This window comes from Schistocerca serialis, chromosome 1, assembly GCF_023864345.2.
Source record: "Schistocerca serialis cubense isolate TAMUIC-IGC-003099 chromosome 1, iqSchSeri2.2, whole genome shotgun sequence".
NCBI classification, from domain to species: domain Eukaryota; kingdom Metazoa; phylum Arthropoda; class Insecta; order Orthoptera; family Acrididae; genus Schistocerca; species Schistocerca serialis.
Genome location: NC_064638.1, coordinates 738,384,107 through 738,410,571, shown reverse-complemented (window position 1 = coordinate 738,410,571; position 26,465 = coordinate 738,384,107). Strand labels below are relative to the sequence as shown.

General features: G+C 42.0%; 1 protein-coding gene across 1 annotated transcript in view; it reads left to right on the top strand.

Moving 5' to 3' along the window:
* LOC126428416 (cilia- and flagella-associated protein 43) overlaps window positions 1-26,465 on the top strand; it is a 218,090-nt gene that overhangs the window by 72,616 nt on the left and 119,009 nt on the right. The window contains exon 9 of the mRNA XM_050090378.1: window positions 7,800-7,994. Within this exon, the coding sequence (XP_049946335.1) occupies window positions 7,800-7,994 (195 nt within the window). The remainder of the gene's footprint in view (window positions 1-7,799; window positions 7,995-26,465) is intronic.

Below are 26,465 nucleotides of genomic sequence, written 5' to 3'. Positions count from 1 at the left end.
GAATAATTTACGTGTTATACCAGTAGTACCACTTGGGTCATTTTTGACCCATACACCTCTTAATGCAGTTTGATGTCAGTAATGATGGTTTCCAGACACTAAATATTTTCTGGGCATGCCTCAATATTATTCACAAGATTTTGGAGTATGTTATGACATTTTGGGCCAAAAAGAACATGAAATATGAAGAACTTGGAGGCTAGACAATACTTTATGTCAGCACCACTTTCCTTTTTTTTACGGGAGCACCACTTTCCATTTTTTACAGATTAGCAACATCCAGACCTATGAAGTGACACTGGGAAGCCACAGAGTAACATATTGTACAGTGGGGAAGTCCTCTTGACCCCCTCCTTTTTTACACCACTGTCTGGGGCACTGTTAATAGTTCTCTTACACAGTAGTAGATGTCAGACAAATTGCCCTTATGGAAGTTTCCTGCCAGTATATTTTTGTCTGCAGTCAAACCAAGCTTGCTGAGGCAGTCATGATGCCAGAAATGTGAGCTTGCAGTTTGTTTTTGTGAGTACACATCACTGAAGCTATGATGGCAAGATAACATAGTCTTACGGAGGCCCAGATTTTCTACTATCTAGAGAACATTTCACTGATGCAATGGAATGATGAATCTGCTAGTGAGATGAATGTGGAGGACAATGATGCTTTTGTTCCAGTGGAAACTGCTGACTCGAGTGATTCATATGCATCAAATGAATAGCAAGCAGAATTTGATCCATCTGACAATGACATTCCTCTTGCACAAATTAATCATGAGCCATTGTACCTAAATATTTGAACCAATGAGTGCTTAGTCCACTTAACAGCTTTCTTTTGTCTATTTCTTCGGTATTGTATTTACCAATTCTGTCTGATTGCATGGATGTCCTTAGCAATGACAAGCCAAATGGGTGTTAAATGCATGGCAGGGCCTTCGAAAAGGTTGAGGACAGTGGGGTCAAGGTGTTATCAGTCAGCTTCCTGATGGAGTTGGTAAGTCACTGAATAATCTTGCTTTCAAACTAAAATGCAACATCACTGATTATCTAATGTAAATTTGTAAGTCAAATTGTGTCATTGCCAGTCATTTGCCATCATTCCTTATCTCTCACCACAATGGTGATGATCCAGGTGTTATGGATGACTCACAAGATGGCAATGGCATGGCAGTCATTGCAATTGATGGAGCAGCAGGAGGTGGACATGGTCATAGTACATTGGGTGCCAAAAGTGGAGCAGCAGTTCATCATGGATGAGGAAGAGGAAGCACTGTGCAGCATCCACTTCCTACCGAGGAAGTGGAGAGTTCCAGTAGCACCAAGTGGGCACTGATTGAGCCAGGCGTGAAGCCCTGAATGTGTTGCAGGAGGTACCTGGGCCAACAGGACATGCCTAATGACATGTTTAGATGACTCGCCACTCTCTGCATTGCGGCTATATATCAGTGACCTGATCCTGAAAGTGATAAAAATTATGTTGAAGGAAAGGCTCAGAGCACAGTTGGTGATAATAAGTGGTCCCTAAGTTTGGAAGAACTAAGTGCTTTCATAGGATTACTCTATGCTTGTCATGTATGTGGCACTCTGGATATTGCTTATACAGGTTTATGGAGCAATAAGTGTGGACCTTCATTCTTTCAAAGCATCATGACAAGGAAGAGATTTGCAGAGATATGCAGTTGTCTTAGAATTGATTCTATGTCATCCAGAAGACAACGTAAGAAAATTGATAAATTTTGCCTTTCTTCAGAAATATGGAATCTCTTTACTGATAATTGCATTGCCTGCTACAAGCCGGGTGAGAATGTGACTGTCGAGAAGCAAATGTATCTTTGCAATTGCAGGTGCCCATTCATACACTACATGCCAAGTAAATCTGATAAGTATGTAATAAAATACTGGCTTTTGTGTGGTGCTAAGAAGTGTTACATCCTGAATTGATTCCCTTACCATGGCAAACATGAAACTTGTGAACCAAACAAGGGTTTTCCTCTACATGCTGCTATGAACCTGGTGCAGCCATTCCTCAGCTCTGGTCATAACTTCATGACTGACAACTTCTTCACCTCTGTGAAACTAGTGGACGAAGTGTAACAAAAAGGAACAAGTTTATTTGGCACTCTTCAGATATCACTCAAAGAGGTCCGTCCTTTGGCACGAAATGGAGATGATGCATATGCAACATACTTGTACAAGTCAGGTGACAAGAAAAAAAAATGTTATTGTGAGAAACATGCATGCTGGATGTCAGGTGAATGAGAATACTGAGAACAAACTTCCAGAAACTGTAAAACTGAGGGTGGAATTGATGTAGTTGATGAAATGGCTAGACACTTCAGTATCCGACTGGAAGCCACCAACTGCTTGTGTATGTCTTTTCCAATATTCTTGACCTTGCCCTGATCAATGCTCACACAATTTTTAAGTTACTTACCTGTAATAAAATTTCATGCCAAGACTTTACGCTCAGAGCAGCAAATGAGCTGCTTCCGCCTGCAAGCTGCAGACGGGGGCCAATCTTTCCATTGTGGAAATAGAAGGTGTTGTCGAATTCAGGTTTTATGCAAACAACAAAAGGGGAATAAAGCATTAAATATATGCTCCAAGTGCAACAAGTATATTTGCAAAAGGTGGTAAGCGAAAACTCTTGTCAAATTTCTGAAATGTGAAGCCATCCCAGCTTAGACAATTCTGTCAACTCTTTGTTGCTAAATATTTCCAAATATTTATAATTATAGACTGAAGTTGCTTGTTCTTATGTTTTAATTCCTTGTGTGCAATAAGCAAGGAAACATGCTGAGCATTTTAGGCACCTGCTGTGTTTTAGAATATTTCATAAATACTTGGTACTTATCTTATTTGTCTGTAAAAGGTAAAATACTATTATTACTCTCATAAACAGTATGTTTTGACTCTGTTTCAGCCTTCATATAAAGAAAAACATTGTAACATCATTTTAACTGCTTATTTTAATGGTAATTGATAAAAGACTGTGGAATTTCTTCTGTAAAATTTAAAATGTAAAACAATTTATTTCTAAAAAAATATGTTTAACAGTGTACTATTCATTTTATAGAGCAAATTATCCTTTGGTTATACTTTAGTATCTTCATGAACATATTGTCAACATGGCAACACTAAAAATGCCACTCAAAAATGTATAAAATTGTTGTTTCCTACTTTGAGTCAACAATGACACACATAGTACCATTAGGGGTAGGGTGAAGTCCAGCAGTTCTAGTCTTAATATCAAACAATAGAAAAACCAGGATGGGATAATGACAATATTATGAGAAGGATAGATTGCTACTCACCATACAGCAGAGATACTGAGTTGCAGATAGGCACAGCAAAAAGACTGTTGCCAAGTAAGCTTTCAGCCAAAGGGCCTTCATCCAAATTAGACTACATACACACACACACACTTTCACATGAACACAACTCACACACACACATGACCACTGTCTCTTGCTGCCAAAGAAAGACTGCAAGCAACTGTGATGATGGGAGAAAAGCAATCTGGGTGTTGGGGATAACAAGGAGTCTGGAGCAGGAGGGAGAAGGAGAACAGGGTAGGTATGGAAGACAGTAAATTGCTGCTTGTTGTAGCATACAAGAATGAGTTGGAGAGAGGGTTGGGCAGCTGGCTGCAGTTGGCAGGTTGATCAGCCAGTGGGGGAGGAGAGGGGAGGGGAGGGGGCGTCAGGAGCAGAAAAAGAAAGAAATAAAAAGACTGCAGGTGTGTTGATAGAATAGAGGGCTGTGTAGTGCTGGAGTGGAACCTGGGAAGGGGATAGGTGAATGCAGGACTATGACTAAAGAAGGTTGAGGCCAAGAGGGTTACAGGAACCTAGATATATTCCAGGGAGAATTCCCATTTGTGCTCTTCAGAAAAGCTCATGTTTTCAGTAAGGCTCCAGATGGCACAGGCTGTGAGGCAGTCTTTAAAATGAAGAACATTGTGTTGGGCAGTGTGCTCAGCAACTGGGTGGTGCAGTTGTTTCTTGGCCACAGTTTTTCTGTGGCCATTTATGTGGACAGACAGCTTATTGATTGTCATGCCCATATAGATTGCAGCACAGTGGTTGGTTGCAGCTTATCTTGTAGATCACATGACTGGTTTCACAGGTGGTCCTGCCTCTGATGGGATAGGTAATGCTTGTGACTGGACTGGAGTAGATAGTGGTGGGATGATGTATGGGGCAGGTGTTGCTTCTAGGTCTACTGCAGGGATATGAGGCATGGGGGTGGTAGGAGTGGTTGTTTAGAGATGGACAAGGATATTGTGTAGGTTTGATTGGCAGCAGAGTACCATTGTGGGAAGGGTGAGAAGGATAGTGATGTCAGGGCAGGATGAGAGGTGGTTGAAATCGTCACAGAGAATGTTATCCTGCATTGCTCCAGTCCTGGTGGCACTGAGACATGAGGGAAACGTTCCTCTGTGGTTGGGAAGTGTTGGGTGACTGGAGAGATCTGCTTCTGTGCAAGGTTGGGATGGTAATTACAGTTTGTGAAGCCATCAGTGAGACTCTTGGTACATTTTGAAAGGGATTATTCATCACTATAGATGCAATGGCCTTGGGTGGCTAGGCTGTATGGAAGGGACTTCTTGTTATGGATTGGCTGGCAGCTGTTGGAAGTGGAGGTATTGCTGGTGGTTGTTGAGTTTGATAGGGTTTGGAGGTATTGATGTAGTCATCTTTGACGTAGAGGTCAACAGTGAGGAAGGTGGCTTGTTGGGTTGAGGAGGACCAGGTGAAGCAGTTAGGAGAGGTGTTGAGGTTTTGCAGAAATGTGGATAGGGTGGGATCACAAAGATGTCATCAGTGAATCTGAATCAGGTAATGGGTTTTTGTTTCTGGATGATTGTGAAGGTTTCCTCTAGATGCCCTATGCCTTGGCGTAGGATGGTGCCATGTGGGTGCCCATTGCCATAACCTGGGTTTGTTTGTATGTAATGTCTCCAAAGGAAAAGTAACTGTGGGTGAGGATATAGCTGGTAATGGTGACCAGGAAGGAGCTTATAGGTATGGAACCCATGAGGCATTGGAAAAGGTAGTGTTCAGTAGCAGCATTTCCATGGGCTTTAGGGATTTTAGTGTAAAGGGAGGTGGCATCAGTAGTGATGAGCAGGACACCATGTGGTAAAAAGATCAGGTACTGTGGAGAGTGGTGGAGGACATGGTTGGTATCTTTAATATAGGAGGTTATGTTGTGTGTTGTTGGTAATAGGCTGAAGGTGTTGGTCTGTGGGAGAAGAGAGTTCCATGATGGGGGCACAGTAACTGGCTGCTATGGGTTGTCCTGGATGGTTGGGTTTATGGACTTTAGGAAGCATGTGGAAGGTAAGAGTGCAGGGAGTGGTAGGCATAAGGAGAGAGATAGAGTCCAGGGATAGGTTTTGGGATGGGCCTAAGGATTTGAGGAGAGATTTGAGATCCTGCTGGATTTCTGGAATGGGGTCAATGTGGCAGGGTTTGTAGGTGAACAAAACTGACAGTTGGCAGAGTTCTGCTGCCAGGTAATCCTTGTGGTTCAAGACAACAGTAGAGGAGCCTTTGTCAGCAGGTAGGATTATAAGATTTGAATCAATTTTTAGGTGGTGGCTTGTGGTTCTTTCTGCTGATATAAGGTTAGCTAGATTCAAGACTGTCCCATACATCCTCCCACCACTACCTACTCCAGTCCAGTCACAAACATCACTTATCCCATCAAAGGTAGGGCTTCCTCTGAAACCAGTCATGTGATCTACGGCACTGCATTCTACATGGGCATATCAACCAATAAGCTGTCTGTCCACATGAATGACCACCAACAAACCTTGGCCAAGAAACAGCTGGATCACCCAGTTTCTGAGCATGCTGCCCAACAAAACATTCTTCAGTTTAATGACTGCTTCACAACCTGTGCCATCTGGATTCCTCCTACAAACTTCAGCTTTTCTTAATTACTCAGGTGGGAACTCTCCCTGCAGTGTATCCCATTTTCCCATAAGCCTCCTGGCCTAAACCTTTGTTAGTCATTGTCCTTCAGCCAACTATCCCTTTCCCTGTTCCCACAATACCAATACACAGCTCTCTATTCCATCAATGTACCCACAGTCTTTTTACTTCTCTCTTTTCCTGTCTCCTCCCCCCCACCCTTGCCCACCATTAAACCTCCCCTATGCACCGAGATCCCCTACCCCCTTCCACCTTGTCCTTGTATGCTCCCATAAGCAGCACTTTACAGTCCCTCACCCCCACCCTGCTATCCCTCTGCCTCCATACCTCAGCCTCCTTCTTAACCCCGCCAACCACATTGCTTCTCCCATCATGCACAGCTGCTTGCAGTCTGGCTTTGGCAGCCAGATACAGTGGTCAAGTGTGTGTGAGTTGGGTTTGTGTGTATGTGTGTCTGTGTATGTTGTCTAATTTGAATGAGGGTCTTTTGGCTGAAAGCATACCTGCGAACAGTCTTTTTTTGTTATGCCTATCTGTGACTAAGTATGTCCACTGTATGGTGAGTAGGAGTCTACCATTTCCATAATATTGTTAAAAGCTGTACTTACTAACTTAACCAATATAGTACAGGGACATAATTCTGACTGGGAAAAATCACATAGAGTGTTCTTCAAGGCTCAGTCTTAAGTCCACTATCGTTCCTCACGTACATAAATGATTTTTCTAGTACACAACAAGCAGAATTAGTTCTTTTTTCAGATGACATGTGTATTGCAATCAAACTATGCATACACACATGGCAGAAGATATGGCAAACAAATTTTTAAATGTATCTTTGACTGGTTTTCTGTGAACTGTCTCACCCTCACATTTTAAAAACACACAACACATTTAGTTGTGCATCTCTAGGGGCATTACACCAATGATAATTGTAACACATGGTGAGGAAATAATAAATAGGGTGGAAACTTCAAAATACTTGGCTGTCCACATAGACGAGAATTTAATGTGCAAAAGCACATTTTGGAACTCCTAATAATTTAGTTCAGCCACATTTGTGCTTAGAATTATTGCAAATCTTGAGGAGAGACAAATCAGTAGGTTGACATACTTTGCATAATTTCATTCAATTATGTCATTTGGAATAGTGTTCTGGGATAACTCATATTTAAGAAACAAAGTCTTCATTGATAAAAATTTGCTGTGAGAATAATATGTGGTCCTCACCCATGACCATCTTCTAGATGTCTGTTTAAGGTGTGGATCATTCTGACCACTGCTTCACAGTATATTTGTTCACTCATGAAGTTTGTTGTAAATAATACACTACGGTTCAAAATGAACAATGCTGTTCATAATTATAATACCTGAAGGGAAAATGACACTCACTCCTCCACGTTAAATATGTCTTTGCACAAAAAGGGGTGCACAATATAGCAACAAGAATTTTTGGTCACTTACCCAGTGATATAAAATGTCTGTTGGACACCAAAATAACATTTGAAAACAAACTCAGATAGTTTCTTCTTGACAACTCTTTGTATTTCATAGAAGAATTTTTATTAGTATAGTGTGCAAAAGGTGGTGGGTAGAAACTGCTAACTAACTCATATCTGTATATCTTTTTCTTTTTCTGCAAACTAAAATTTAAAAAAAAACTACTTAATGGGACTCTACCATTCCTGTTTATTGAGTGCTCAGAAATTCACTAACATAGACAATAAATTTATTCATGAACAAGGTGTGGAACTACAAATTCCGTATCTCAACAATTGTGATATGACAGAAAACAATAGCAATATATTTTATTATAATTTTTTTGGAAACTGTTATAAATTACTCTCCTTTTGTTTATTTTCAGATCCAATGTAGAAAAGACTCAGCAGAAAATTGAAAAACTGCATGAAACAATTCGTAGTTTGCAAGATGTTACAACAGAATGTCGCTCTGTTTATGAAGGATATGTGACAAGAGACCGAAATTTAGATAAAAATTTCAAGAGAGATTTTCCTGATTTATCACAATTTCATTGTGATCAGTTGTATAAAACATACAAGTATGATATATACATAAGTAATTCTGAAAGATGTTATTATAGTAAAGAACTAAATTGTAAGAAAAATTCATCTATGTCTCCTAATTATCTCTTCTGTAAATTTTGTGGGATACTGAAAATTGATAGGAATTTAGATTCTGTTAGTCTGATTCATTGATCCATTTGTTCATTCATGTATCATGTTCTGTAAATCTCATGATGAAAGACAGCTTTCAGGCAAGCGAAACTGCTAAAATTATACATTATCAGGTAGAATCAGTCTCTGTAGGCAAATTCCATAAATTATACTAATAACATATGAGGTGTGATCAGAAATAACGGGAATTTTTGTTTTTCTTAAAGTATGTTTATTTATTCATCAACATCAGATACAATACCCTTCCCCCAGTGTTTTTTTCCAAACTTGGAAGCACTTCTGAAACTCACTTTTTGTTGTAGTGTTTGGCTCCTTCAACGATTCTGTTTTTATCTCATCAGTGGTGGCAAAATGGCATCCTGGTTCTCTTCACTCTCAGGAATAGAAATAAGTCACCAGGGGCCCTGTCTGACATTTACAGTGTCTGGGGCAATATAACAGTTTTGTTTTTTGCCAAAAAATCATGAACAAGCATTGAGGTATGAGTGGGAGCATTACCATGATGCAATTTCTATGAATGGTTTCATTACAGTTGTGGCCATTTTCTTCAGATTGTTTTATGCAAATGGAACATAACTTCCAGGTACTGTTCCTTATCGACCATGTGACCTTCAAGCAGGAACTCATGATACACTATCCGATGGTAATCAAAGAAAATAGTGAGAAGAACCTCCACATGTGATTGAACTTGTTGAGCTATTTTTCATTCTTGACTCTTCAAGCAGTTTTCATTGGGACAACTGGTCCTTGGTTTCAACATCATACCCCTAAACTCATGTTTCATCACCTCTTTTAACTTCTGGGTTGCTATCGACTTCATTAAGCAATTCCTGGGTTATGTCTACAAAACATATTTTTGGTCAAAATTCAACAATTTTGGAACAAACTTTACTGCTTCACATTTCATGGCCAAAACCATCTAAAAAAGTAAAGCCAAAGGATATGCCAACATCATCAGAAACCTCTCTGATGGTGTTTTGGTAATTTACCATAACCAATCTCTTTGCTTCTCCTACATTGATGTCCTATGGCATCCAGAGTTGTTTTCACCTTCAGTATCTTCTCAACCCTCTTTGAATGATTTATACCACTCATAAACTGTTATCTTACTCATAGCATATTCGCCAAAAGCAAAAGTTAACATTTGGAAGATGGTGCTGCATTTTATTCCATTTTTGAAGCAAAATTTAATATAATTTTTTTTATCCATCTTTTCCATAATTAAAAATCTGCCAAGCATTTGAAAACACCTACAATCTTTATGATTGTCAGTTAAGCTAAATATTCAAAACAGTTGAAAATGCAACTATATATCAGAAACATGTGTACCAATAAGATGATAATAACAATAATAATAATAATAATAAACCCCGTGGAGGACCGGGAAAAGAATAGGCCTCCAGTGTGTTCTGCCAGTCATAAATGGTGACGAAAAGAACAAACCACTAATAGGGCTAACCCCCCTTTTAGTGTGATTAGTTGGTTCAGGACAGAACTAATGAAACCTTGGACAAGCGCTGTCATGGTCGGGGACGACACTTGAACTCTATGCCCATCCACAATGGTAACGACATTGCTAGCCACACGGAAAATGATTTAAATCCAAATAGAGTTGTTTTGCAGGATATGCTTAGTGCAACCACTCTAGAAGGAAAACAAAGACAGAGGATGAGATGGTCAGATGAAGTTGACCAACACCTCATGTTCTGTTATTACCAAGCAACAAACTTAGGAACCAACACAACTGGATACAGATCACAAGTATACACAACATTTATTACCAGATACCCAGAATTAAAATTTTTAACAGAACAACTACTAGCTGATCAGATCTATGTAATAATCAAAAATAACAGGATACCCCAGTCAGAAATAGAAAACATCAAACAACAAGTACAACAAATACTGGAACAAAATAAAGTGCAATCAGAAGATGAAGAAAATACAGTAATGGACTCAAACATCCCAGAGCAAACAAATAAAGAACAACACACATCAATTAAACAATCAGAGTAAAATGAAATCTTAAGACAGCCACCAGAACAAGTACAAATAGAACACGAAGTGACACACATGTTAGATATAGAAGAAAAATTTCAGCTGACATATATATAGAATACAAAGACACAAATACAGACATTAGACCATTCTTGCATAGACCACCAAATATCCCACAAGTCGAAACAACAATAACAACTATCAACACAATCATACACAACAAAATAAATGAAAATACAACTATGGAAGACTTACTACTACTGCTTTATATAGGAGCACTCACTACACTAAATATACACACTAGGCAAAGATCAGAACCAACCAACACACAGAAGAAACCCACAAAACCAGCATGGCATCACAGGCTACAGATCAGAATAGAAAAACTGAGAAAAGACAAAGGACAGCTAACATAATGTATAAGAAACGGAAAATCAGACAAAAAACGAAAAAGGTTAGGTAAAATCTCACAACAAGAAGTGATAGAGCAATTAGATGAAAAGAGGCAGAAATTACAAGCATTGGCCAAACGACTCAGAAGATACAAAAAAAGTGAAAATAGAAGGAAACAAAACCAAACATTCAACACAAACCAAAAGAAATTTTACCAGACAATACATAACACACTCATTAAAATAGACAATCCACCAAACGTAACAGACATGGAACACTTCTGGAGCAACATATGGTCAAACCCGGTACGACATAACAGGCATGCACGGTGGATACAAGCAGAAACAGACTCATACAAGATGATACCACAAATGCCTGAAGTGATAATTTTGCAACATGAAGTCACCCAAGCAATTAATTCTACGCACAATTGGAAAGCCCCTGGAAAAGATAAAATAGCGAATTTCTGTTCACCTCAACACATTCACATCTAACTAAATTATTTAACAGTTACATTGCAGACCCATACACAGTCCCTGATACACATACACAAGGAATAACTTATCTGAAACCTAAAGATCAAGCAGACACAGCAAACCCAGCAAAATATCGCCCCATAACATGGCTACCAACAATATACAAAATATTAACTTCAGTCATTACACAGAAATTAATGACACATACAACACAGAACAAAATTATAAATGAAGAACAAAAAGGCTGCTGCAAAGGAGCATGAGGATGTAAAGAGCAACTGATAATAGATGCAGGGGTGACATACCGAGCTAAAACTAAACAAAGGTCACTACACTACGCATACATTGATTACCAAAAACTTTTTATAGTGTTCTGTGTGTACCATACACCAAGCTCCCATAATCGATACAGGACTGTACAAGCGCTTTGTACAGCTGCAGCAGTGCAGGACAGGCAGCACCCCAGTTGGTGTGACTCAGGCATTGAATAAGACTAAGGTGCCACCAGCACGTGTCCTTAAGCTGATGTAAATGGGGAAGCCAAGTTGAGTGGGCATCGAAGACCAGTCCCAAAAAGCAGTAAGTCTCCACTACATCTAGTAGTTGGTCATCGAGATAAGGTTCTAGATGGGGATGGAAGGTGTGATGATGACAGAAGTGCATGACACAAGTTTCGGTAGCTGAAAACTGAAAGCAGTGAGTGAGGGCACATGACTGTGCCTTCTGTAGAGCTCCCTGCAGCCAGCACTCAGCCATAACAATAGAAGAGGAGCAGGGGGAAATACAAAAATCATCAGCGTCTAGGAGAGGAAATACTGACGATCCTACTGCTAATGCGATACCATTGATGGCAGTTAAAAAGAGTGGGACACTCACCCTACAGAACCCTATACTCTTGTGTATGGGGTGCACTGTGGGAAGCACTGATGTAAACTCTAAAAGTGTGGAGCAACAAAAAGTTCTGTATAAAAATCAGGAGTGGGTCCAGAGATCCCTCTCATACAGAGTAGCGAAGATGTGATGTCACCAACTGATAACGTAGGCCTTCACCAGGTCTACATCTACATCTACATCTACATCCATACTCTGCAAGCCACCTGATGGTGTGTGGCGGAGGGTACTTTGAGTACCTCTATCGGTTCTCCCTTCTATTCCAGTCTCGTATTGTTGGCAATAAGGTGTTGCCGGGGAAAGGCCGATCATATGGCCGACTCCAGGTGCACTGATTTTGTTTTGTTGATGGTGGAGTGTCCTCAGTGAAAACTGCCCTATGACAGAGCCAGAAGGCCTCAAGACTCAAGGAGCCAACACAACCTTTGGCTAACCACACAAGGGTCACTCCAAAAGAAATGTACACTATTTTTGTAAAAATACAGTTTTCATTCTGCATTTGTGCAAGTTTTACAGTGTGTAGATACATCCTTCCAGCTTGTTTTCAAACTTAGTTCAACCTGTTCCCTTGAGTGATGCTGTCACAGCATATGTTCAAGATGGCTGCTACGCTTGACGTTCGTCTGAAGCAACGTGCTGTCATAGAATTCCTGTGCTCTGAAAACAAGACAGTGGGAAACATCCATAAGAGGTTGAAAAAAGTGTATGGATATGCTGCTGTTGGTCACAGTACAGTTAGTCGGTGGGCAAGCAGGTTACTTGATGAAAGCAATATTGAGGGTTGTCCTCACAGTGGCAGGCCTCATTACTGCAAACACTCCACACAATGTGCAGAGAGTTAATGTATTGGTGACTGCTGACAGATGCATCACAGTGAACGAATTGTCATGCTACATTGGGGTAGGGGAACGAAGTGTTTCCGGAATACTGAAAATATTGGCGTTAAAAAAGGTTTGTGCCAGGTGGATTCCCAGGATGTTGACAGTGGCTCACAAAGAAACAAGAAAAACGGTATGAAGGGAACTTTTGGAACAGTACGAGAATGGTAGATATGAATTTCTTGCAAGAATTGTGACAGATGATGAAACATGGCTCCATCATTTTTCACCAGAGAAGAAGAGGCAATCAATAGAGTGGCAAAATTCAAAACCACACCTTCTGCGGGAAAAGATATGGCTACGGTGTTTTACGATTCTGAAGGACTCTTGCTTGTAGACATCATGCCAAGTGGAACCACCATAAATTCTGGTGCATAATGTGATGACACTGAAGAAACTTCAAGCTCAACTGAGTCATGTTCAACCACATCGGCAAAAGCAGGATGTTTTGCTGTTGCACGACAATGCACAGCCACATGTCAGTCAAAAACCATGGAAGCGATCACAAAACTCAGATGGAGAACACTGAAACACCTGCCTTACAGTCCTGACCTGGCTCCATGTGACTATCATCTCTTTGGGAAACTGAAAGACTCTCTTCGTGGAACAAGGTTTGAAGATGATGACTCCCTTGTGCATGCTGCCAAACAGTGGCTCCAACAGGTTGGTCCAGAATTTTACCGTGAAGGTACACAGGCGCTGGTTCCAAGATGGCATAAGGCAGTTGAGAGGGATGAAAATTATGTGGAGAAATGAAAATATTGTTCCTAAAGGATGTATCTACACACTGTAAAACTTTCAAACATGCAGAATAAAAGATGGATTTAAAAAAAAAAATAGTGTGCATTCCTTTTGGAGTGTCCCTCGTACATTTGAGCAGCTTACACAGAATGTTAGCGAGGCTGATGGGACATGTGAACATCTAGTGGGTTCTTCCTGGGCTTCAGCACTGGAATGTTGATACTTTGCCACCACTATGGTGGGAATTCACCATCGCTCCAGTTGCAAAGAGGTGGCATTGGGAATCCGCTGACAGATGTTTCAGCATTTATGACTGAATGCGGTCTGGGCCAGGGGATGTGTCAGGGCAGTCGATAAGGGCACTGAGAAATTCCCACTGATTGAAGGGAACATTATAAGGTTCAGGGTGGCGTGGAGCAAAAGATAGATGTTGTCATTCCGCCCTCTGTTTGAGAAGACGAAAGGTGGGGTGGTAATTCTCAGATGCAGAGATGCGAGCATAATGCTCAGCTATATGCTCTGCAATTACATCTTGAACAGCAGATACAGCTCCATTTGCGGAAATTCCAGGTATGTCTGCAGGTTTCTCATAGTCATAAAGTCAGTGGAGCTTGGTCCAAACCTGGGAGGAGGAGGTTCATGTTCTAGTGGTGGAGACATAGCGTTCCCAACACTCCTGCTTCCCTCATTTGAGAGGAGGCAAACCTGGGCATGGAGCCATTTGAAGGCAATAAGGATCTCCAGGGAGGGGTGTTGCTTATGACATTGAAGGGCCTGCCTGTGGTCTCCAATGACTGTGGTGATTTCTGGCGACCACCAAGGCACTGACTTCTGGCGGAGACAACCGGAGGAATAAGGGATTGGTGATTCAGCTGCTGTAACAATAGTGTTAGTGATGGTGTGGATCATGTCATCAGTGGTGGCATGCAACAGATACTCAACATTGGTTGCGGATGTGGAAGTGTCTCAGTCAGCCTTACGAAGAGTCCACCTAGCAAGCGTTGAGATGAGGGATGCTAGGGTAGGGACAGGAAGAGTGGAAAGTGGACACTAACACACAAGTCATCATGTACTATCCAGTGGATAGATGGGAGAGGATGAGGACTGCAAACTGAGTAATCAATGGCTGAATTGGTGCCATTTGCCACACTGAAATGCAGGAGCACCTGTATTTAAGAGGCAAAGTTTGAGTTGAGCTAGTAGGTCCTCAACATCTTTGCCATGGCCAGTAACCTTGTTGCCACCCCACAAAGGGTTAAGGGCGTTAAAATCACCCAGAAGGAGACAAGGGCGGGGGGGGGGGGGGGGGGGATGCGAAATGAGTGCAGCCAATACATAAGGCGGTTCATCACCATCTGGAGGGAGGTAGATGTTACAGACAGTAATTTCCTGTGTTATCCTCACCCTGATAGCCACAGCTTTGAAAGGCATTTGAAGAGGCACAGGTTCACTACAGACAGAGGTAAGGACGATGATGCAAACTCCACCTGATGGTCTGTCACAGGCAGGACAGTTCTGTGGTACCTGCCCAATAACCAAGAAGGGCAGGGGTCTGCATTACAGGAAACCAGGTTTCCTTAAGGACAATGAAGAAAGCAGGTGTAATGCTTAAAAGTTGACATACCTCAGCCAAGTGGGAGAAAAAACTGCCGCATTTCCAATGTATGATGACGCTTTCTGAGTAGTGACCAAGGGGCTGGTTATGCCTCAACATCACCTGCTGTCGCTGGTTGAGTATTTGGATCCATTGCCATTGCGGATGAGGCATCAGTCAGATTCAGGTCCTCAGGGGACGCTAAGATCTCCATCTCATCCTCAGATGCAGAACCAGTAGGGAGTGATGATGTTGGGGCCACCGGAGGGTCCTGTTTCTTAGCAGTGTTCTTCTTTGTTCGCTTTCCCTCTCGCTTCTCTGTAGTGACTTGCTTGGAGGACTTCTCTGAAGTAGCTTCAGGCATGGAGGAAGACATTGAAGCTCTTCATCCAGCAACTTGTGGCTCCTTTAGCTACTGGTGAGTGTCCGCTGAGGCATTTGTGGAGACCTTGGAAGAGAGAGTCCCAAGGGATCCCTTCTGCATAAGAGGCGACAGAGGAGGCTGTTGCTTTCCTGGCTGGAGGAAGGAGAGCATTGTCCCCTCCATTTGGGGGAGTATTGCTCCCAAAGTAGGTGCTTTGGGAGCAACAGAAGAAGATGTGCCCCCTACCACCAAAGGGGCAGAAGTATTTGGGAGGCCCAGAGGACCCACTGTTCATGGCACAGAGTGTGGGACTACCATCTTCTGTGATGGTGATGTTGAATTAGCTGCAGTATATGTAGACATCAACCAGATGGGGGTGTAATTTTTCAAATTAAGTTTAGCATCTTGGTAAATCAGCCAGTCTAGGGTCTTGTACTCCATGATTGTCCACTCATTTTGGAGTACCATGCAGTCTGGCGAGCAGGGTGGTGCTCTCCACAGTTGATACAAGAGGGGGGAGGCACACATGGAATATTTGGATGTAGTCTCAACATGTGGCGCTGGAAATACAGCAGGAAGACATGTACCCAAATTTCCAGCACTTAAAGCACCGCACAGGGGGAGGGACATATGGTTTAATGTCACAGCGGTAAACCATCACCTTGAACTTTTCCGGCATTGAATCACCCTCAAAGGCCAAGAAGAAGGCACCAGTAGCAACCCTAGTGTCTCTCGGTCCCCTGTAAATGTACCGGATGAAATGAACACCCTGCCATTCTAAATTGGTGCGGAGCTCATCATCAGACTGCAAGTGGAGGTCGCGATGGAAAATAATTCTCTGGACCATGCTGAGGCTTTTAGGGGGAGTGATGGAAACAGGAATATCACCCGGCTGACCACAGGTGAGTAAAGCCTGGGACTGGGCTGGGGTGCTGTCTGAATCAAGACTGAACCATATCTCATCTTGGATAGCATTGTAACTTCTCCCAACTTATCCTTGAGATGTTCAACAAAAAATTTATGCTTCATAGATAGAAAGGAGTCCCCAGCTGCTCTGCTACAGACTAAATACCAAGGCAAAGAAAGCTGTCTTCTTTCTGTAGTCCTATATTCCTCCCATGATGTAGCGGGGTACAGAAATGATTTAGAGTCATACCTGTCAGCATTGTATTCAATCTTTCCCTTGTTAGAGACTGCTGGTGCCATTCAGTCACCAGCAAGAGATGACTTGGTCTGCTTCATTGCGGGTCACCCTCCCTGATACCACCCAATCCGATCAGGGCTCTCCCCATGGGCACCATCCAGCCACAACAAAGGCCACCTGGAATGACCATTCCTGGCAGTCCTGATGCTCCAAGAAGATGGGCATCTACTCCTTGGCATATGTGGTGAGTTTACAGCTCAGGCATCAGCAGTGTGATCCCTGTGTTGTACGGGGGCTACCAGCAAATGGGTACATGATGGCCCCACCGCAATGGACTGGCTACTGTGCTGGATGCTGAGTGCAGAGAAATCCAATATTGTCATGGCGGCAAAAGAGGACAGAAGACCCCTGAAAGTGTCCTTGCCCCAATTAAATGGGAGACTCCTTTAGTCACCTCTAACGACAGGCAGGAGTGTCTTGTGCCTATTCTAACCCCCGGACCTGCAGAAATTCTGATGGAATGTTATCAATCCTGTCTGCCTTGTTTGATCTTAAGTCCTCCAAAGCACTCTTAAATTCTGATTCTAATACTGGATCCCCTATCTGTTCTAAATCGACTCCTGTTTCTTCTTCTATCATATCAGACAAATTGTCCCCCTCATAGAGGACTTTGATGTGCTCTTTCCAAATATTCACTCTCTCCTCTGCATTTAGCATTGGAATTCCCATTGCACTCTTAACATTACCACTCTTGCTTTTAATTTCAATGAAGATTGTTTTGACAATCCTACATGCTGATTCAGTCCTTCTGACAGTCATTTCTTTTTTAATTTCTTCACATTTTTCCTGCAGCCATTTCATCTGAGCCTATTAGCACTTTCTATTTATTTCATTCCTCAGCAACTTATGTATCTGTATTTCTGAATTTCTCTGCGCATTTTTGTATTTCCTTCTTTCATTGATCAGCTGAAGTATTTCTTTTGTTACCCATTGTTTCTTCGCATTTACCTTCTTTGTGCCTATGTTTTTCTTTCTAACTTCTGTGATTGCTCTTTTTAGAGATGTCCATTCCTCTTCAACTGTACAGCCTACTGAGCTATTCATCATTTCTGTATCCATAGCGTTAGAGAAGTCCAAGCGTATCTCATCATGCCTTAGTGCTTCTGTATACCACTTCCTTGTGTATTGATTCTTCCTGACTAATCTCTTAAACTTCAGCCTACTTTTCATCCCTACTACATGGTGATCTGAGTCTATATCTGTTTCTGGGTTTGCCTTACAGACCAGTATCTGATTTTGAATTCTCTGTCTAACCATGATGTAATCTAACTGAAATCTTCCTTTTCCAAGTATACCTCTACTCCTCTTGTGATTCTTGAACAGAGTATTCAGTATTACTAGCTAAAATTTATTACAGAACTCAACTAGTTTTTATCCTCTCTCAATCTTTGTCCCAAGCCCATATTCTCCTGTAAACCTTTTGTTCTGCTTCTTCTCCTACAACTGCTTTCCAGTCCCACATGACTATTAGACTTTCGTCTCCCTTTATGAATTGTATTATCCTTTCAATATCCTCATATTCTTTCTCTATCTCTTCACCTTCAACTTGCAATGTTGGGATGTATACCTGAACCATCATTGTTGGTGTTGTATACCTGACCTATCATTGTCGGTGTTGGTTTTTTTGTCAGGTCTGATAAGAACAACCGTATCACTGAACTATTCACAGAAATACACTCTCTGCCCTACCTTCCTATTCATAATGAATCCTATTCCTGTTGCACCATTTCCTGCTGCTGTTGATATCACCCCATTCTCATCTGACCAGAAATCCTTGTCTTCTTTCCATTTCACTTCACTGATCCCTATTATTTCTAGATTGAGACTTAACATTTCCCTTTTCACATGTTCTAGCTTCCCTACCATGTTCAAGTTTTTGACATTTCATGCCCCAACTCATAGAATGTTATCCTTTTGTTGGTTATTCAATCTTTTTTTCATGGTCACTTCCTCCTTAGCAATCAGAATGAGGGACCATTCCGGAATCTTTCGCCAATGGAGAGATCATCATGACACTTTTTCAATTATGGGCTGCATGTCCTGTGTGTACACATTATGTATCTATAATGCAGTGGTTTCCATTGCCTTCTGCAATATCATTGGGGTTGATCATTGCTGATTCTTCCCTCTTTAGGGGTAGTTTCCCACCACAAGGACAAGAGAGTGCCCTGAACCTTTGTTCACTCTTCCGCACCCTTTGATGAGGTTGTTGGTAGAATAAAGGTGACATCTTATGCCGTAAGTCTTTGGCCACCATTGTTGAAGGTATGACGAATAAAATATAGGGAAAGTGAGGCCATCTGAATTTTGTTTCTAAATCAGACTGCAGTCATAAATTTTGAAGTTATATGTAACTGTGTGTGTGAGCATGCATGCACTCATGTGCAAATAACACCTCACAACCTGTGAAGATTTACTGGATGAATAAATAAATAAAATTAAATTAATAGATAAATTACAGTCAGAGAACATGAAAGTGAGACAGTATTTGAGAAGAGAGTGAGAAAGGTTGTAGCCTGTCCCCCTTTTTACTCAGTTTGTGAATAAAGCATGCAGTAATGAAAACCACAGGGCAGTTAGGAAAAGAAATTAAAGCTCTGGGAGAATATATAAGAAAAATGCATTGTAATCATATCACAGACAGTAAAAGACTTGGAAGGTCTATTGAGTGGAAGGGATAGTGTCTTGAAAATAAATTAGAAGATGAACTTCAACAAAAGCAAAATAAGGTTAATGGATAGTAGTTGAATGAAGTCAGCTGATCTTGAGGGAATTAGATTAGAAAATTAATCACTAAATTATTTTTTTAAACATCCATAGATCATCAGACATGTCATGCTGATTGAAGAAGGCAACAATTTAGAAAAAAAATTCTAGTTTAAGCATACAGCAGTATTGTCTTATGAAAAAACCCTTTAACACTTATCCATTTGTATTACATTGTTTCTCACTGCTCTCCCTCTCCCCCTTCCACACACACACACACACACACACACACACACACACACACACACACACACACATGCACAGACCCTCATACAAATATCAGGACCTTGACGATACTTCCACCATTCTATTGAATTGTCGTTCATGTGTCCAAACTTAGAAAGATTACTCAGTACCTCAACAAAATTATGCAGTTTTGAGCTTGTGAAAATGGAAAGAGGTCAGTATTGTTGAGCAAATTTTCTGGCTATAAGAGTGTACTATGACAGTTTATTGTAGAATGAGAGTTGTTTATTATTAAATAATATTAATTTTAGACCATTACCTGCTCTTTGGTATCTAAATACTCCTTGACTTTGTAGTTTAAATTTATTTAAAATTTGTGGTTCAATGTTAATGCATCAGAATTGGCCAGGAGGGGAGAGCAATAGGCACCCATTGAGGTGAAGAATAAAACATAGTTTAAACTGTATGCAGTTTTAATGCCGTAAAGAAAGGCAGGCCTGGAGAAGCCACCGAGACTGAATGGGCAGCCACCAAAGAGAGCAGGTGAGGAGGGCACCTGATCGGTTTGGAAGCTGCCAGCAGAAGAGAGCGAACAGTGTGTCCGCTCCAGGCAGCTGGCTGTGGTTCCATCCCTACTTGACCACCTCCAAGCCACCCTATTGGTTGGTCAGATCATAAGATGCATAGTTCGGTAGCGTTACCTCGTCAGCAACATGTGAGTTTAGCTGCTGATGGTTCAACACGTGAGTTTCAGGGTGGTTCTATCTGGCTCTGGGCAACATGATCGAGATGCTGCAACTTACCGCCAGGAAGAAGGCATTGACAAACATCAAGTGAAAAAATAAAAATCAAACTTTATACTAATAAATCCATTCAGTATCAGCCCTCACTGTACACCCTTCTCCCCTCCACAGGAGTGAGGCATGGGGGGATGGTGAATTGACAGTTACTAAGGGGCTCCTGCAAAGGACAACCTTACATAATTTTTACTATACATCTTGATTATTCATGTTTTCATGTTAGATTTGTGTTAAAAAATGACAATAATTAGCTGATGAATGCTTGCTTGACAAAATTTGGACAACAGCAGATGGTGCGGCGGTGGTGTGGGACACTGCAAGTAGTGCGCTCTTTCCGGCAATTAGCTGTTGGCGGTGGCAGCGGCGGAGGTCGCTGTCCACAGCAGGTAGCAGCGTGCCGAAGCATTTAAGGAGCAATGCACAAATCAGAAGGGGGTGGGGGAAGCGGTTAACACTGATGGAGCACTTAACACGCATATTTTGTTGCTTACGTCTAAAGGAGGGCCATGCCTTTCCTTTTGGGTAGATTTTACTTATTTCCTATTCTTTTCTACTCACTACTATCTTTTACTGACTACTACAGTATGGGGGCAGCAAGGAACACTCTTGTTCCCATTTCTTGCTTAATCATGGTATTCCCCATGAGGTTGCTGTTTGGGGACAGCAGGAGGGGCTGACCGAAGTCATGCAAAAAGTCCCTTTCTAAACGCTACCAGTAGCAATAAACCAATAAAGATAATTACTAAAGGGGTCCACACAGAACTTGGAATAACTACACGACTGAGATACTGGTGGTGGTGCCATTCCATGATGTGTGTAGTGGCACGATGTTGTGTAATCTGCCCTAACTCTATGTTTACCAGGTCAGTTAAAGACTGGACCAGCTGGGAATGTGAGTGATTGGGGAGAGATGGCCAATTGTCAGGTGATGGTAGTACAATCAGTTGCTCTGGTAAATACCACATGAGAGGAGGGAGTCACACATTTTGGGCGTAGGACAAGTGTGCAAACACTTCCTTGGTGGGGTACTGATATTGCAGTGGGAGCTATTAAATAGTAAACCACTACTGTAAGTAGCACACTTTAGGGCTGAGTTGCTAGGAGGTATTCGTAACATACAATCATGACTGTTATGGGGTAGGGTACGGTGTATAGAATGCTGTCGCCTATGGCAACAAACCGAGGTTCGGTTATGGGTACAACTAGATGGCTACAGAGGGGGGTTGCTTGCTCTGAGAGAAACAATGTGACTTCACATGCCTTTTTGTGAGTGCGAAGGATGAGTATTGAGCACATGTAGTACTTTCCCTGTTGGCAGCTCTGCAAAGCATGCTCGGACAGGACAGAACAAGTCCTGCGGTTCTTATCAATAACTAGAATTCTGCGAGTTTTCCATATAACTTAAACTTGTACAGCAGACCAGTACACTGGAAAAGCGTGGATACAGTAGTTTTCAAATTCACAATTAGCACAAGAGACTGGCAGGTGGATCTTAGTATTCAAGTACTCGTGGTCTCGGGTCATTTGGACACAAGTGGGACTGTAGTATAATGCGAGAATTGCTTCCCGCACAGGATATATCATCCGTAGAGGTGCCTGGAGACAGGATGAAATATTGGTTAATATTTGTAGAAAAAGATCAGTGTGTATTAGATGGGGACTTAGTCGATGACCTAGACTATTCTGGATGACATTATGCAGAGAACTGACATATACTTATGTGGCCTGTGCACTGTATAAAAGTACCTGCGGGGTCTTCATCACCATAAGCATAGTGGTTACGTTGTTAAGTTCCTGATGGACCAAAGTGAGATCATGCTGAATCAAATTACGTATTGCTTCATATTGGTGGGCTATTTCAGTAGTAATTTCATGCACCTGGTGGGTGGTTGCCAATAGGTTATCTTCTATGTGTGTGAGGCGAATGTCCTGATGTATTATAGCCCCATGGTTGTCTTCTGCCACATGTATGGCAACATCCCAATGATCCACATACGATTGATTGGGTGTGCCAAAAACTGTTTTCAAGATTGTACTGCCAGCATTAAACCATGCCCCCTTAGTGCGGCACAAGGGTACGGCGTCGGATATGCTATGCAGCTGGCCCTGACTATGCATAATTACTCGTCTTAGATCACGCAATGTGCGGATAGCATCTTTCAGATCGGCACATACTAATAACCTCTCGTAGGTTAACAACCTGTTCACCACATCTTGAAATGCGAATTCTTCCTCGTTAAGTGCAGATAGATCCAAGTTGGTAGAAATTACTACCTGGTGTGGAGTATACAATAGTTTCTTTAACCGTTCAAACATAACTCCTGAATTGGACAGGTGAGTCTGAAATGGTGGAAGGCTGACAACAATGGCAATAAGGGTGAACACCAAGTAATATATCATTGTGTTAACACACTGGAAGACAGGAAGATGTTAACACGCTAATAGCGGCATCGTGGTGGTGGTGGTACAACAGGGTGCAGGCAGTCAGGCTTGAGTACCTGTAAGTACAAATTAATTTTGTCAGCTCTGGCTAGTGGTTATTTTGCAAAAGGGGAGTATTACATTAGCTGAAGAAGCAGTAAATAAAGACCTGAAATTGTAGTGACAGATGAAAAATCGATGGTGAACCCAACTGTCAAATGCACTCTATGTCACAGGGTGATCGGAATTGGCGGCTCCAGGGGATTGTAGGGGTATAAATTAGTAACAACGGGGTAGTGGGGGGAAGAGAGGGAGGGTGGTATGGTCATACTGACAGAAGGCTTACACGTCCATTTGATCAGCAAGAGCGCAAAAGGGCAGAGTTGCATTAATCAATGGCTGTATTCAGTACGCAGGCGGAATTCGCAGTATGTAGGAGTTTTGTAAGTTATTTGCTGAATTGGAAACTTAAGTACTCAATGTTGGGGATTAGGAAGAAAAGGGATTTTACCAATGGGAAGAATCATGTTGCAGTTAATGCAGGGTTTGTTCTTGGTGTATTCATGTACGGTCGTCCGTGTTAGCAACCACAGGGTTTCCCCACATACTGGCCAGTTATGCCGAGAGGCCCACCTGCAGCGAACTGGGAAGGTGTCCATGTTAAAGAGTAGGGAATGGAGAATAATTGGGAACAGGCTCAGGTAAAGGGATTTCAGAATAAAACTAATCCAGCGGCAATACCAACTAGTTGCAGGTTATGGAGATATGAAATCAGATACACATGTCTACTGGGTGATTGGACACTTGCTTGGATAACTAGTCGAAACGCAGATTTTTCGCAACGGTAATACCTCAGAAAGTAGTTAATGGGCCACTGCAATCAAGGGAGGAGTGATACGTCTATGAAATGGCTGGAAAAGCATGTCTAATACACAGGGTTATATTAGTTCTCGTGGTCCTGCTGGAAGGCATAGCCAAGGTACCCTTCCCTGTCAGAAGAAAGAAAAAATAAAAACAGAATAGAAACATTGTCCCGGCAGTAGGGTAAGAGAAGAAGGGGAGGGAAGAATACTATCTGCAGTGACTAATACGGCAGTAGGGTGTACCACCCACAGGGACTTCCACAGCAGAATTGGTCACCTATCGCCAGCCTAGCAGGAGAGTAAGGAACCGAATCAACGAAATTTGGCCTCTACTAAACTGGGTTTACCGTGGCTCAAAACAGGTCTGGTCTTAGTTAACTGGCAGGGAACCGACTATGCAGCTAGAAGAGCAGGAGGCTGAACGTGGTGACAACAGAAAAATTCCGACTGTAGAAGCCGTATTGGAAAGGAAAGGCTTCCTTCCCCCTCCATCTGGGGAGGAGGCAATGATATGTAGATGAAAGAGATAGGTGGGCGTTAAACATAAAACATATCCAGGTAAATGCAGTATCTACAATAGTGCAGAAATGCTAGGTTGTTACCCGGATCCTCCTATATAGTAGGTTTTAGTCAACAGTGACAAGTATCTTCACGGTAATTCAGAAGGGTCTCAGCAATAGAAACATATGCATGTAGACAGAGGGAAGCATAGCTTGGTACTCTAATGAGAAGTGAGAAATGAAATAGAAGATTCAGACAGTTGGAATCGAAGAAGAAAAGATGACAGACCACAAAGACAGGAAAACCCCCCTCTCCCCTACCCAGGTTCCCTCACTGTTCCAGTACTTCACTGTGGTGCCGGAGGGAGAAGTGTGTTTGGCATTCCCTGCAGAACGGACTTGCCACAGCTTCACCTTCCCAGTCCCCAAAAATTAACCCAAACACTCCCTATTAACTGATCAATGAAGGGTAAGCAATTAGCATTCTGCAAGACAAAGTAATGAATATAGAATTTAAGTTGCAAATAACACAGGAGCTTCATATCAGCATTGAAAAAATGTTATGAGATCAAGGACAAGGGCCCAAGAACGGGTGGATAGCCTACGGGCAAGACTCTGATTGAGCCTCTTAGTTCAATGGCAAAATAGCCTGAGAGTAAGCTGGGTGCAGGAAGAACACCGCTAGACTATAGTATTCGTATAGAGAGACAAGAGCCACTGATGCATAGATGAAAGGGAATGGTAGGCGATCGATTTATGAAACCGAAAATTGAATGAATATATCGATCAGCTGGGCACTCTGCAGGCGCTGACTGCAACCTGCAAGGTACACAGCCCTGGAGGAGGGAGGCAGAAAGTAATTGTTGAGGTGGGGAGGAGCAACTCAAAGCAACGGCAGGAACCCGGTGGAAAGCATGGACAAAATTCCTAAAATCCCTGAAGTAACAGGGTGAGCTATGAAAAATAGGGGTGCGAACTACCACAATAAAATACAGGGTGTTACAAAAAGGTATGGCCAAACTTTCAGAAAACATTCCCCACACACACAAAGAAAGAAAATATGTTATGTGGACGTGTGTCCGGAAACGCTTACTCTCCATGTTAGAGCTCATTTTATTACTTCTCTTCAAATCACATTAATCATGGAATGGAAACACACAGCAACAGAACATACCAGCGTGGCTTCAAACACTTTGTTACAGGAAATGTTCAAAATGTCCTCCGTTAGCGAAGATACATGCATCCACCCTCTGTCACATGGAATCCCTGATGCGCTGATGCAGCCCTGGAAAATGGCGTATTGTATCACAGCCATCCACAATACGAGCATGAAGAGTCTCTACATTTGGTACCGGGATTGCATAGACAAGAGCTTTCAAATGCCCCCATAAATGAAAGTCAAGAGGGTTGAGGTCAGGAGAGCGTGGAGGCCATGAAATTGGCCCGCCTCTACCAATCCATCAGTCACCGAATCTGTTGTTGAGAAGCATACGAACACTTCAACTGAAATGTGCAGGAGCTCCATCGCGCTTGAACCACATTTCATCCCGTATGAAATCATGATAGCGTGCTCCATTGAGCATAGGTGGACAAAACTAAAATGAGTTCTAACATGGAAATTAAGTGTTTCTGGACACATGTCCACATAACATCTTTTCTTTATTTGTGTGTGTGGAATGTTTCCTGAAAGTTTGGCTGTAACTTTTTGTAACACCCTGTATAATAAACTACTGTAGTGTAGTGGCACAATCTTCAACAAGATAGTGCATGACCACGTTTGGGCAATGATGTCATGTCATGGGCGCTAATCATCCACAAACAAATGTTTAATTCAGCAGGAGCTTCCATCTTGGAACATCGTGGATGTGTTTGTTTGAATAAACAAACGGGTGACTCTCACTTCCTAAATGCACTGTACCCAAAAGGTAGCAGTGTCGGTTTTCGTGCTCGCTCGTAACAACTTTGCCTCATCAATCACTTTTTCACTTACTTTGTAAGAAGTATGGTGAATAATAATGAAACCTAAATTTGTCTGGGTGGACTCTTAAATGGACAACATGCACATGGGGCGCTAACTACTATTCATCTTATACTTGGGTGAAACTTAATCACATTTCTCCTACCGCAAAATCTATCACACTTACCGCTCTATAGCGAGAGGGTAGCATACTTCTTCTCAACTTCAGGGGCGCATTCAACTCATCTCTAATGGGTATTTCATGTAACTGGGGTGCTTCACTCACTTCTAAACATTCCAGTC